This window comes from Argopecten irradians, chromosome 2 (assembly GCF_041381155.1).
Source record: "Argopecten irradians isolate NY chromosome 2, Ai_NY, whole genome shotgun sequence".
NCBI classification, from domain to species: domain Eukaryota; kingdom Metazoa; phylum Mollusca; class Bivalvia; order Pectinida; family Pectinidae; genus Argopecten; species Argopecten irradians.
In genome coordinates, this window is record NC_091135.1 from 20,479,889 (window position 1) to 20,494,028 (window position 14,140).

At 35.2% G+C, this 14,140-nt stretch overlaps 1 protein-coding gene across 1 annotated transcript in view; it reads left to right on the forward strand.

Moving 5' to 3' along the window:
- The first annotated feature begins 2,001 nt into the window (after positions 1 to 2,001).
- Positions 2,002 to 14,140, forward strand: part of LOC138314777 (A-kinase anchor protein 9-like) — a 118,351-nt gene continuing 106,212 nt past the window's right edge. The window contains 3 exon segments of the mRNA XM_069255309.1: positions 2,002 to 2,125; positions 4,972 to 5,115; positions 9,795 to 12,680. Of these exon segments, the coding sequence (XP_069111410.1) occupies positions 2,078 to 2,125; positions 4,972 to 5,115; positions 9,795 to 12,680 (3,078 nt within the window). The 5' untranslated portion in view covers positions 2,002 to 2,077.

Here is a 14,140-nt window from a genome sequence, read left to right on the forward strand (position 1 = left end):
GTACCAACTTCATCGTATTGATCAACGATTTGATATTTCAACGATATTAATTAAAATACTAAACAATGACGTGGAATTTGTCAATATTTTATGTTATATGTTTCATAAGAAATGTAGAACAACACATTTATGCCATATTTTGCTTCTTGCTTATGTAAAAGAATCAGCCTGAGTGAATTGTCCCTACGGATCATACAAAATATAAGGTTAGACAGAAACTGCGACCTGGGTACTGGGTACTACCTGCACGCTACCTAGGAATACTTAGGAATACCGCACCCGGGTCCGGTTTTTGACACAATAGTGTTAAATACGATATCTGTCACTCAGCTCACGGAACATGTATGCGGAGTATACGGTTTTATATAGACTCTAGTAAATCAGCCTGAGAAAGTTTTATGGAGAGATCCGGGTACGATTCCTCAACAGGAATGTTTTCCTTGATATACATATATATACATGTATTAAGGATAAAAAATTGGTTTCCGATTGTGTAACCATTAGAATTTTCCACGTATTAGTTATCTGTTTGACATATAGGGAGCTAAAAATAGTGCCCATGGCGTGTATCTATCAAATAGCTGTAATGACTACTTACCAGCACGTGCAGAGCCATCAATCACGTGGCATGATGATCTTTTCGGTGGTACATTCATTAGGTATCTCGCGGATCCTCCCTCGAGCTGTCAGGATTGAACTCGTCAATAGGCGCGTGTCGCCTTATATCATCTCTAAATTAATATCGTGCACGTGAGACCCCGTGGACTCTTATCAACATCACCACGAGACTGGTGTACGTTACTTCTCACCAACTCATTAGCTCTGTCGGGGTTTGTCGGTATAGATCACACTCGTTATAAATCTTACCATTTTTTTTGTCTTTTTAAATTTCGCAATCTATATACCGTCTAATCATGCATATAAATTGGTTTGTTTTGAAACATAATTAAGTGTATATTGCAGAAAATGATACTTTTATTTACACTCTGTTCTATCGAAGCTCTCCGTCCCCTCACAAGAGACTTAATCGGTACTTCAGAGATGTAAATAACCCCTTTAGTATTTAATAGTATATATAATATGTATATATGTTTCTGGTATTTAATTGTTTCTCTGGAGTTCGGCATTTCATTGCTCATTACTTTGGTTGATTTCGTTGATTTTTGTTTAAATCATATCAGTCGTCTGCATTTGTATGGTCATTGATTTGAAGTACAGGTTTTGATGGTGGTGTAAAGTCAGAGTTCCAGGGGGAAAAGTCAATGAACCACGATCAGTACCCAATTATTGCCTCACGTGAGTTCCGTTAGTCGTCACATAACTTAACCACCTGGCTATCGTGACCACATAAACTGTACATATTATAATGCATTATTGTTTCAAAGTGTTATTTCCTATCTTTATTTCGTAATTCTTTTACTATATTTTGACGAATTCTTCGCACTTTGTCAGTTTCCACTAAAGAAACACATCCAGCATTTTAGTTCAATTTATTTAAAAAATTGTCGGAAAGACAATAAAGAAAGTGTTGTGGTATACCATCATATGTAATTGTCAAGACCTCTTTTTCAGTAGATATTATCTTATCTTTCTATAAATAAGTATTTGTATTATCTAATAAACCGTTTAAAATATATAAAAAAGGCGATATTAATTTTGAACTTCATTATATATTGCGAGCTGATGCGCCAATAAATGATGTACATGTACCAAAAACTTTATCGTAAGAAAGGTGTCTACCAAGGGGAAATCATTCCTCCTTCGCTATTAAACAACTGTCATATAACTAGGAGACGCAATGCTAATCCATTCTAACTGAGAAAAAATTGTCCAGTTTTTCTTTTATCACTAGGTAAATCGGGATATTACATTCAGTACGCGTGTATATGTTCCACGGGAGACAAATCGTATACGTCCTGTGGGACCTTTTGCGAATTCCGGAAAATATGATTCTGAGTGTTTGGTCCGTTGTTTAGTTCTGGCTTAGAGCCACCTGGCGGTATTAAACAGAATAATCATGGCCGCCGATGGTACCCCGCCAACAGTAAATGACACGTAAACATAACTTTTAGGGAATATGGAGGGCGACGACAGAAGCAGACACGTCCAAATGGATCGTGAAAAGGTGATTATTTGTCAAGACTGCTATTCACATACGTATTTCATTGAAGTCTTATCATTCCAAATGCCGGCAACTTGCTGTGGCTGAATGCGCGCTTCACGTTCAACAAAGATGCTTAAAAACCTCACATTCAAAAACGAAACTGGTGTCAATCTGCACTTTGTCTATGATGTTGCGATAAATCAAGATTATGTTTGAATTGTGTTCATTTTACATGTAGTTTTGAATTCATGAAGAATGTCAGTATGTCATCAAAACAAGTATGGTTACTTTTGGTACATAAACAATCTATTTTTAGAACAGACACTGACTGCGAGAGGGGTCTGTGATGATTCACAGCAGGGTGTTTGGTACTGACACTGCCTGTCAGTGTGGTGATTTTAATCAAGACCATATGTCCATATGAAATTCTTTGTTTGACGAATCGGAAGTCCAAGCAAAATGATTTATTGAATAAAATCATTGTGCTATTAAGAAGGCAACAAAATTGAACTTTTTCATGTTGTGTAAAATATCTAACATGTTCTCTGATCTTTGTTACATTATCTATCATCAGGACTTAAAAAGTCACTAGTGAAAATTGAATGACATGATGGTATCCGCTATCCAGACATTTTGCCTCAAAGTCGGTTATAGCCCCCAGACGTTTAAATTAGTACCATACAAAGTTTACCAGCGCTTAGATGGTATGCCCCACAGGCACTGACGCTTTGCACTCAAAATCAATCTAAATATCCAACTATTAAGTTGTATTTTAATCAAATTTGAATTTTTTGTCATTTTTGGTGTACTTATTATTGAGTCTATATAGGTTCCATAGGTCCTAGCTAAGACGTGTTTGTTGACATTTTATATTACAGTACACTTCATAGTCTCATTATAAATAGCCAAGTCATTGTAATCCTTGTGTCGGTGACCAATAATGTGCTGTGGACAGTCCTTCTATAAAGAAAAAAAGTCTTATTTTAAAGTAGAATAAATGGTATCAAATTTTCCCAATTCAAAAGGTGCAGGGCCTCTAAAATTATCAGTCTGAAATATATGCATATATATATATTTCAATCACTATTCTCTTAAATCGTGCATTCAACTGGGATCTACTTTATTCTTTATAGCAGTGCTAGGTCTATTTAGAAACTCTACCAATTTTACAATCGGCAGATGTACCTCTGTATGTGTGCTCAGGGGCTTTTAGATATACTCTTTAAAAATAGTTAGATACAGGAGAATAACTTTGATAGGTTACAAAATTTTTTTTTTCATGGTTTGATTACAATTTTGGAAAGAAAAATTTTAACTTATGTATTTAAAAAACAAAATGCACTTCCGGTTTTGGAATGTCTGATTTTTGAAACACTAGGTAAAATTGGTCATTCTTATGCTTCCAAAAATCATATTAAAATATATTAATTTGGACAGCTGGTCATATCAAACTGTGATGTAATGTTTAAACCCAATATTGATGTAAATTAAAAAATATCATGTTTAAAAACATACTTTAAAGTAGTTAGCCAAGGGAAAATGCCTATAAACCGAGGTTCCTCTGTCTGTCAGCAAAGACAAAGAAGGGGTTTCTAATCTATATGTACAATGTATATGTTTCTGGTCTCTTTCTGGTTTAATTTCTATTTAGACCTTACATAATTTACAATTCCTGATAAAATAATGCAGTTATGCAAAAAATAAGGTTTAAAAATCGAAAAAAAAGTTACACTTTTCTCTCTTCATATGGCTTGAATTAACATACAAATGCTTCATGTGCATGATCACCTTGTTTAATGAATACAGTGGGACATATTTTATGACATAGATCAGACCTTAATGGCAACTGACTTGGTATATTAGACATAAGGCCACTGAACTAAGATTCATTTTGTAGAATATTTTGTTTGTTAGGCAACAGATTTGCTGTATAAGAGAGCTCGAGGTGGACACCTATTTTGGGTGGCTGTTGTAACAAGTTTGACTGTAGTTACTGTACTTACATATCATAGCAAGCTGAAGTCAGAACAGCCTACCATATAATCTTACTATGTTATTATAATTCTATTGTCTATACATGCAGAATTATTTCAAATTAGTTTGCAAGATTTAATTTGATACCATTGGTAATTTACATGGTTTGTGATTTACTCGTAAACTTCACTGTCATGAAAGAAAATCAATTTGATCATGAAGTTAAAGGTCTAGATATATATATTTCACTGACTCATTATGTGATGCCACCAGGATAGGTTATGCTACATTAATTTTCTCCTCAGTATGCATCAGCTGGTATGCTTACCTTAGGAAAAGCCAGAAAGTATACGTACTGTTGGTTGGCTTTAAGCAAAAATGTAAATAGAATTCATTATCAATAAAAGATGAAAAATGAAAATTTGTTGTGATGTCTATGCATTTTGTCCAGAATAATCCAATGAAATTTATTTTAAAAAGATTGTATAGTTATATCACAAAATTATTTGTCAGAAGTCCCTCCCTTTTAAATAAAAACAAATAAAAATATTGGTTTGGTTTGGTTTGATTGCATGGTTTGATAATGTCCAAATAGCAGCCAAGGTCATCTAAGGACACGTTCAGTTAAGATGTTGGAGGTAAGCAGAAGTACCGACCAGTGATCAGTACCTGGCAACTGTATCACATAGGATTCAAAGTCGCAACCCAGAGGTAGAGGACTATAGTGGTAATTATGTCGGGGATATCTTAACCACTCGTTCTCTATTACCCCAAATTATATAATTACCATATATCTATAGGCATGTACCTTTACCTCCACCTAGACTCTGATTTATGACAGGATGACATATTTTAGGAGATATTTATTTAATTCACTAATTGTTTGATTTCAGGAGTTTGAGTTAGCGATACTTAAGAGAGATGAAGTTATACAGCAGCTCTCGGCGCAGTTACAGCATCTTACAGCCCACAATTACAGCCAGGAAGCCACACAACTGGCACAACAAGTTCAGCTTCTACAGACGCAGCTCCAACATGTAAGTAATACAGTTCCTATGTCTAATCAGAAACATATATTATCTATGTATGTGTCTGTTAATACCAGGGACAAGTACATATTATATATGTATGTGTCTGTTAATACCAGGGACAAGTACATATTATATATATGTATGTGTCTGTTAATACCAGGGACAAGTACATATTAGATATGTATGTGTCTGTTAATACCAGGGAGAAGTGCATATTAGATATGTATGTGTCTGTTAATACCAGGGACAAGTACATATTAGATATGTATGTGTCTGTTAATACCAGGGACAAGTGCATATTAGATATGTATGTGTCTGTTAATACCAGGGACAAGTACATATTAGATATGTATGTGTCTGTTAATACCAGGGACAAGTGCATATTAGATATGTATGTGTCTGTTAATACCAGGGACAAGTACATATTATATATGTATGTGTCTCTTATTTATAAGGATACTTATTTTGGGGTTATAAGATTTACAGTAAAACACGGTTATAACGAACACGCTTGCAACAGATTCACAGATATAACATGGTAATTTTCATGTTAATAGTATATAATATGTTTATAACATAATATAACAAACTTTCCTGGACTTGTTGGTCCCCGGTGGTTCGTTATTACCGTGTTTTAATTTACTGTAAGTGAAAAATCAATTTAGAAATAGTAAGATGATTTTGTATGGTTACAAAAATTGTTTATAAACACATACTACAAATGCTATTACTGCGCATCCAATTGATAAATATAAGCATTAATTTTCTGGGTGAAAAAAGTGCTAAAATACTCAAAAAGCAATTACTGTAAATTTAAAGGTAATATTGTATACAATGGTAACATTTAGGTTACAATTAGTGTAAGAAACCAATGAAAACTGCTGACAATGCATGACTGTAAGAATTTTTCTCCCCAAAAAAGCATGTCACTATTATGAATGTACATTGTAAATATGTATACATAGATAGCCCATTACCAAAATTCAAAATGATAGTGTATGTTCACTGTATGTTATCAGCAGACAACATGATGAATTATTAATTATCATCTATATATATATACCAAAGAAAAACCTGGATAGGTACAAAACTTAAGTGATACACCTGGTCTTACCTGTAACACCTGCTAATTGATTTAAATCGTGGACATATGGGCATGTCAATTAGTAGCCCCTGTACTTATATGGTTTACCTGTGTGACCTATCACTGATAAATGTGTGCATTAGTTGTGTCACAGTGTTTGGACTGTGCACTTTACCTGAAAGTGAGATACAACACTTTTAATGCCGACATATTAAGATTTGAAATTTTCTTTCAAAATGTACATGTTAACGAGGCTTGGAACTTAAATGGACATATTTTACACAGATTAAATCAATTATACGGATTTAACTATATGTAAGTAATGATTTATATGCCTTCTGTTATGACGTAATGTACAAATCTTGTCTGCATTAATTGCGTAGATTTAACATGATTGTATTTTAATTATAGCAATGTCTAATTTTGTAAAAACACAGGAAGATCACTTTTGATGATTTAAAGTGTTATCTTCAGTACTAGGATAATACATGTACATTTATTATTTTCTGGTGTCAACACGGCTGAAGCCTAGCTAGGAAAGTGTAGATGTTTGTTGATACCATCAATGTTTGAGTATTGAATTTGTATTAACACTCAATATTTTTTGTGATAAGATAAATGTTAAATTTCCTTACAAGATATAGTGGTTATTGTTTTTGTGCATCTTGTCAAGTATCTTTGCTATGATTTTAATTTAGTCCAATGACTATCCGGGAAATCCCTTTATTAGTAAGAGACAACCACAAATACTTGATTTAACTTTAGCTTTATAATATAGCACAATTAATTTATAAACTTTAAGGCTTTTATCCTTATCTGTCTTTTTTTAAGTAAAAATGCATGGCTCTGAATATTGTAACAGGTATATATATTTACAGTTAATTTTACCTGTGCAAATAAGAATCACTCTATCTTATAGGTTGATGGTGAACTATAGCTTCAATTACATTATACTTTCTTTGTGGACATTTTTACATTGGTTTATAGTTATACATGTACTGGCTAATGTATTAATTTATTAAATACACCACACATTTTTGACATGTTGTCAAGCATGTTTTTATTGCAAGAAATTTTATTGGAAAAATGAAATGGATTTGGCATCAGACAGACTATTTTAGGGAATGTTTTAACTATTATGTATATTGATACTTTTTTTCATCGGGTGATTGAGATTAGAGGATGTTATTTTAGCTTTTAAATGTGATAGAATTCTAGTATTACATGTGTAAGAATTGTGAATGTAAAGTATTATAAATAGATAAATTTTTTAGATTTTTAATAAAAGTAGAATCAATGTATTGCATACTAGGGCTGCCGCGATACGGCAGAAGCGTACCACGATATATTGCGATACACAACAACTGTATTGTGATATGTATTGCAATATTTTGACCTTAACATATGTGTTGTCTATTTTGTATATATTCCATAATAAAAACACCCATTACATTATACAAACATACAGTGCTATGTTATGTAGTTTTACATCGATTTGAACCATGTTGTTGAGTAACAAAAATGTTCAAATGTGTTCTTGTTTTAAAAAAAATACGAGTCTGTTTGTGAAAACGATAGGCTAACTGTTACAGACGATCGTAACCTAATAATGCAATAACTAAACATGATAGTGTCTGCAAATATTTACACTTTTGAACCTAAATGATGAACAAATTTACGTACAATTGTCCTGGCAAAATAAGCTTACGATCGTGATTAAACTTCAAAGGGCTGACCGGCTTGCAGTGTTGTTTTGACACGTGTAGGAAATCGAAAATGGCGGCGGACGATGAAGCCTGAAAAAGCTGGCAAAATCCCTGCAGCCATGTATTCACCGGGCCTTAAATGTGTTTAGAGAATTAGATATTCCGGTATTGTTGATTGATGGAGCGAATCAGCTTGATAATATTTCAGAAACTAGCCTAATGTCATATTGTTTATATTCAACGTCATGCAAATGTTTGAATCATTTGAACATTATACACGTTAGTTACAAACATTTGACCGACATCTGAATCGAATGAAAACGAAAGGGATACCCACATGGCTTCATATTATCGGAAAGGAAAACAAATACAACTTGCTGGTTTTGTTTTAATGACAGGACGTTTTAATTATATCAAATTAATGAAATTATGATACTAAGAAAATATATCGTAAAAAACCGGTACAGGTAAACTGTATCGCGGTACAATATTTTTTGGTGGTGTATTGCAATACCCCAATATACCGGTGAACCGCGGCAGCCCTATTGCATACAACATATATATCTGAATATTCCTGGTCCTACTTAACAGTTGTAACTGTATGATGGTTGTGATCGTAGCTAGGAATAACTATAGATTAATCAGATTCATTAATGAAAGCAGAGCTTCCCCATGATAGGTTGTCAATCGTGATCATTAGATTGTGGTTATATAAAGTAACTCTTCAGTTGTCATTATAGACATGTTTGACTGTATAATGATGTGTGGGTGTGTGCCGAGTTTTAGCTATTTTCACCATATCGTTTCCTTATACAAATTAACATGATCAGTTTTTGTCTTAACATATATATAAATATATGGTAATTATGACAGACAAACCGTAGACAACATGAGATACGCTGAGTTTTGTGTTCAGGATTGGAGCATGAATTACCCCAGCTATGTTTGATTCCGTATTTTACACCCTATATCTACTGTAGCTTTAGATTTAGCTTTAGAAGACAATAGAAGATGATGAGGGGACAGATCCCTAACAAGGTGATAGTTTTGTCCAGCTTTGTTTCCTTCCTCTTTTGTTTGTTTTTGGTTGGATTTTCTCTTTGTTTGGTTATATGTGACCAGAGTCATAGATTTTTATACCATGACATGCAATAATTACCATAAAATAACATTGTTTTTTTATCATTTACTTCACAGTTGTTAAAATACTAATACGTTAAAAATTTTCAAATATTAACAAGTTAAAATTTGTTTTCTCCGCTGTTACCATTATTTTTTTGAGTTGTAGACAATTACATTATAAGTTGGTTTAATAGCAGAGATTCCCTGACTTATTTGATAGAAGAAAGGATATAACACTATGGGTGTTCTATATAGCTTTATAGACCCAAGATATATGAAGGCTGTCTGTGGATATAGCAGCTGTTATATACTCAGTGATTTGGTTGGACTGATGGAGAATCTTAATTCTCTCTTGATTAAAAAAATGTTGTTTAAATGAATTGCCAAATGTGTTGATAAATGCATTAACAAATCTTCAGAGGTTGACTAAAGTAGCCGTTGAAACAAATTCCACATGGAATACTTGCATAATATAACACAACTGTAATGCAATTTCTTAATCGATTCACAAGTTAAAGTTCAGAATAAAACTACTGTCAGCATTTGGATGACATCAGAATACAATAACATCACATTGACAACATTGATAAATCGTTCAGATTCCATAACCAGTATATATATAAAGCATATTCCCACCTGTCAGTTAGATAGTGTAATGCATGAATGCCATAGTTACTTTGTATGGGATATAAACATAATATGTTATCTATGTTAAAACAATTTATGTAATTAAAGCATGTTTGTCATATGCTCTTTGTTTTGTAATGTTTCAGGCTGGCAAGGTACTACAGTCACAGACAGAAAAGCAGTCACAAACATCACATGCGCTACAGGACGCTACGCAAGAAATTGTGTCGCTTCAAGAAGTCATCACAGAGAAGGACAGCATGATGTCACAGTTAGCTGAGAGGCTAGATCTAATCACTCAGGAATATACCAAGCTTAAAGAATCGCACGAGTCCACAAAGCTACGTGAGAAACAGACAAATGAAGTTGTGCAAAAGCTGATGATGGATGCGGAACAAATGCGAAAGCAAAAGTCTGAGGTCTCCAATTCTAATGGTATATCTGGGTCATCTAGTCCAACTAGTCCGACACCGATGGTCAATGAGGCGGAGGTCCAGGCCAAGATGGAAGCACTACGCAGTGAACTGGAGGAAACATATGGTCTACACTTTGCACAAATGAAACAGGCTGTAGTTCAACAGTTTCAGGAAGAGAAGGTTACACTTGATGCTGAAGTGAGTCAGCTCAAGATGGCTCTAGAGACAGCAACAAAAGAGAACGCTGAATATCAACAGCAGCTTCAATACTATGTAACTACTGATAGTGACTTCGGTCAACTGAAGGAAGAATGCAACTTGTATAAATTACAATGTGACCAACTGAAAGAACATGTAGTGCAAATTCAGGCACAAAGTGAGGATTATTGTCAAAGAGTTAAAGACTATGAACTAACTGCAACTGGTATGAAAGAGCTACAAGATGAATGTGCTATGTACAAGTCTCAAAATGACGAATTGAAGAATAAAATTAACAGTCAACAGGATTCTGTAGTTAGTCTACAATCAGAGCTAGACAATCTGGCCTCCGAAAACACTCAGTTAAGAGACCAAATGAACCTATTGTCACAAGACCTTGATTCACAGAACACAGAGATTGAGGAAGCTTTCTTGGAAAAAAGTCAGTACATTGAGAAGGCCAAGAAATTAGAGGAGGAATTAGCCGTTCTTAAATCAGAAAATGATGAAATTAAAAGCAATAGTTCTAAAATGGAGGATATGATTTCATCATTGAAAGAGGCCCTTGATCAGTCCGAGGCTTCTCGTCAGAAACTTGAAGCTGCTGTGCCACCAAAACAATCTGAGGCAAGAATTAGAATCGATGGTGTGACATCGTGTGAATCAACTGATGAAACGGTCTCTGTACAAGTGATAGAGGAACCAATTTCTGGTATAGACCATATGTCTATAGAAGTGCAGCCTACTCTTGCGAGCTCGCCGGCAGAATCTGAAGGACAGTCAGCCATGTGTGTTCAGGAAGAAGTGACATTAGAAAACGCATCTCTTGCCTATAGCGATCAGACGTACAATGATAGTTCTCTGTCAGTGACAAAGTCTCTTGGTGTCTCTGCTATTTCTCTGGAGCAGAACATGTCAACACATTCACCTAACGACAGTGAGGCCACTCTTACAAACGATAGCTGCAATCTAGTTTCAAATGAATTGACACAATCCAATTTAGAACAGATTCACCAGCATGTTGCTCAGATTGAAGCTTTGAAGGGAGATGTGGCAAGACTTTTGGATGAAAAATCATTTGCTCTGTCGGAGATTGAAAAATTATGTGATGAAATTTTGGTGCTTAAAGACATTGGAAATAAAGCAGAAGTTGATTTGAGAGAACTTGATCATATGAAATCTGAAAACCAATTCTTTCAAAAGGAGAGAGAGGAGCAGCTAGAAACTAACTTGACTTTGATGGCAGACGTTCAAAATGCCAATCTTGTGATAGAAAACTTGGAGAAAGAGCGAACTCAATTACTTGCTGACAAGGAAAAGTTGGAGGAGAAAAGCAAAGAAATGACTGCAAAGTATGAGGAAGTTTCTGTGATAAATCAAAGACTGGATTCAGAATTGGCTTCTTTAAGACAAAATCAGTCCAACTCGGTTTTGTCTCAGATGGACTCCGTGAATAGGACCAATGAAAATAATTCCACAGGACTGTCGTCACATTCAGAAATAGACAATGCTTCTCGAATCTCCACTTGTCACTCCTCTTTGGACCAGGGCCAACTTCCTCAATATGACAGTAACAATCTAGCACAATTTGACGGAAGCTTCTACTTTGGTAGACAGGAAGAAGTCCCATTACAAACTCATGAACAGTCAACTGACCACAGTCATTCAAACATGAGCCAAGCCACAAATGTTAACCAAAGTGCCAACAATCAGTCAAATAATAATTCAAATGTGAGACCAAACAAGACAGATAGGCATCAAGATCTAGAACAGGAAATCCTTCAGATGCAAACACATGTTGATGATCTTCATACCATGCGAGCTAATCTGCAGGAACACATTGAACACCTAAGAAAAGAAGCCAAGTCTTTAGAGGAATCACTGCAACAGAAACAACACCAACAACCTCCTTCTGAATCTGTAAGAGGTGAAGATAATGTGACAGACAATCCTATTGTAAACGAACTCCAGGAGAGAAACAAAACTCTCCAAGAGGAGAAAGACTTATTGGATCGAAAAGTGAGTGCATTGGAATGGCAAGTAAATGAACTGAAGTCGGAGAATAAGAACAATAATCAGTCTGATAGGTTACCTGTGGAAGAAGTCATGGTCCAGAATGTTATGGAGGTGGAGGAGGCTGTACAGTCACAATCACCATGGACAAAACCACCTACACAGTCATTGTCTTCCCAGGATTCCATAGAACAGGAAATCATGGTCCAGTGCTCCCAGAATCCCTCGTTCCTTCAGGAAGTAGTAGAGGAAATGGTATTGCAGGGAACCTGTGAAACAACAACCTCATCCCGGATGTCCCCGGACTCCATTGATCAAGAGGACACTGATGACCGTGTAAATGACATTTCATCAGACTCAATAGAACAGGATGTGTCCGGACCAGAGAGAAGACAACTAGAGAGGGTAAGGAATTCCCAGTGCATGCTTTCAGTTAATCCAATGGTTCCTTGTTATTCCGGTGGTGCTGGTAACTCTACATGTTCTGTGGAAAATGCTTTAGATTCTGCTTCCAATGTCAAAAGTGTTGGTTCAGCTGATTCAAATGTTGACTCAGTAGAACAAAGTAAGGCCAAAGTAGTATCAGAAGTAGACTTAACAAACAGTGGGGATTATTCAGAAGGTAAACAGGGCTGTGATTCAGCCAGTCAGATATTGGCTGTGCTTGATGATACATCTCCTGGAAATAATTCCACGCCCGAACATTTGGTGCTTCAACAAAAATATACAAAGAGACTAAGAGATATTGAAGACTTGAAAAGTGAAATTGTGATATTACAAAACAGTCTTCATGAGTTAGGTGAGGACTATGATACTTTGAGAGCAGAAAACAATACTTTGTCTTCAGCTAAGGAAGACAGCCAAAGACGGATATCTTCTTTGCAGAATGAATGTGATGAGTTACATGGGAAAATACAACAAATGAGAACAGAAAATTCTGATCTTACAAGCAAGAATGAAAATCTAGGAAAACTTCAGACAGAACTTGAAAAGGAAAAATTTGTGATGGAAGTTCAGATCTCGGAATTAAAAGAAAATTTGGAGCGCAGTGAAAAAGAGAAAAGCTCTATGAACGAGGTTGAGAGTATGCTGAAATCAGAACTGGAGACATTAAAAAAAGGCATTGCTCAGGAATCTCATGTGCCTTCATATGTGAATGATGATGTTATGATAGATTTAAAAAGTGAGTGTAGCAAGCTAAATTTGGATGTGGAATGTCTACGAGAGGAGAATACCAGTTTAAAAACCGACAATGAAAAACTTCTAACAGAACTTGAATCTAAGGAGAAAGAGAGAACAAAATTAGCGAAGTCGTTAGAGGAAAACAAAGCCAAATTTATCAGAAATAAAGCAAAACTTGTAAAACTTGAGAAAACAAACACAGGGAAATCTTCCGGGGACATTCAGCAACTTGAAACTTTATTGCAAAATAAAGAGCAAGAGAAACAAGAGCTGAAGGAGAAAATGGAGAATGTCATCATCAAAATGGTAAATGATAATACAACTCTGAAGGAGACTCTGGAAATCACCATGGAGAAACTTAGAGAGGAGAAGGCAGAGTCGGAACAAATGAAGGATGTTGTTGAGGGCATCATGAGAACTAACAGTGAGTTGTTGGAACAAGCAAAAAATAACAATACAGACATTGACAATCTTAAAGCTGAAAGGAGTTTAGCAGAGAACTCTATCCAGGTACTGGAGGATCAACGGGCAAAATATGAAAAGGAGTTAGAGGAACTGACCTTTTCTTTGGATAAAGAAAGGTGTAATGTGTCTGATCTTGAGGCTCAGTGTCAAGACTTCCAAATAATGTTTGAGAAAGTGAAAGATGAATCCAGTGTTCGAGAGGAGAAGTTTGCCACCTC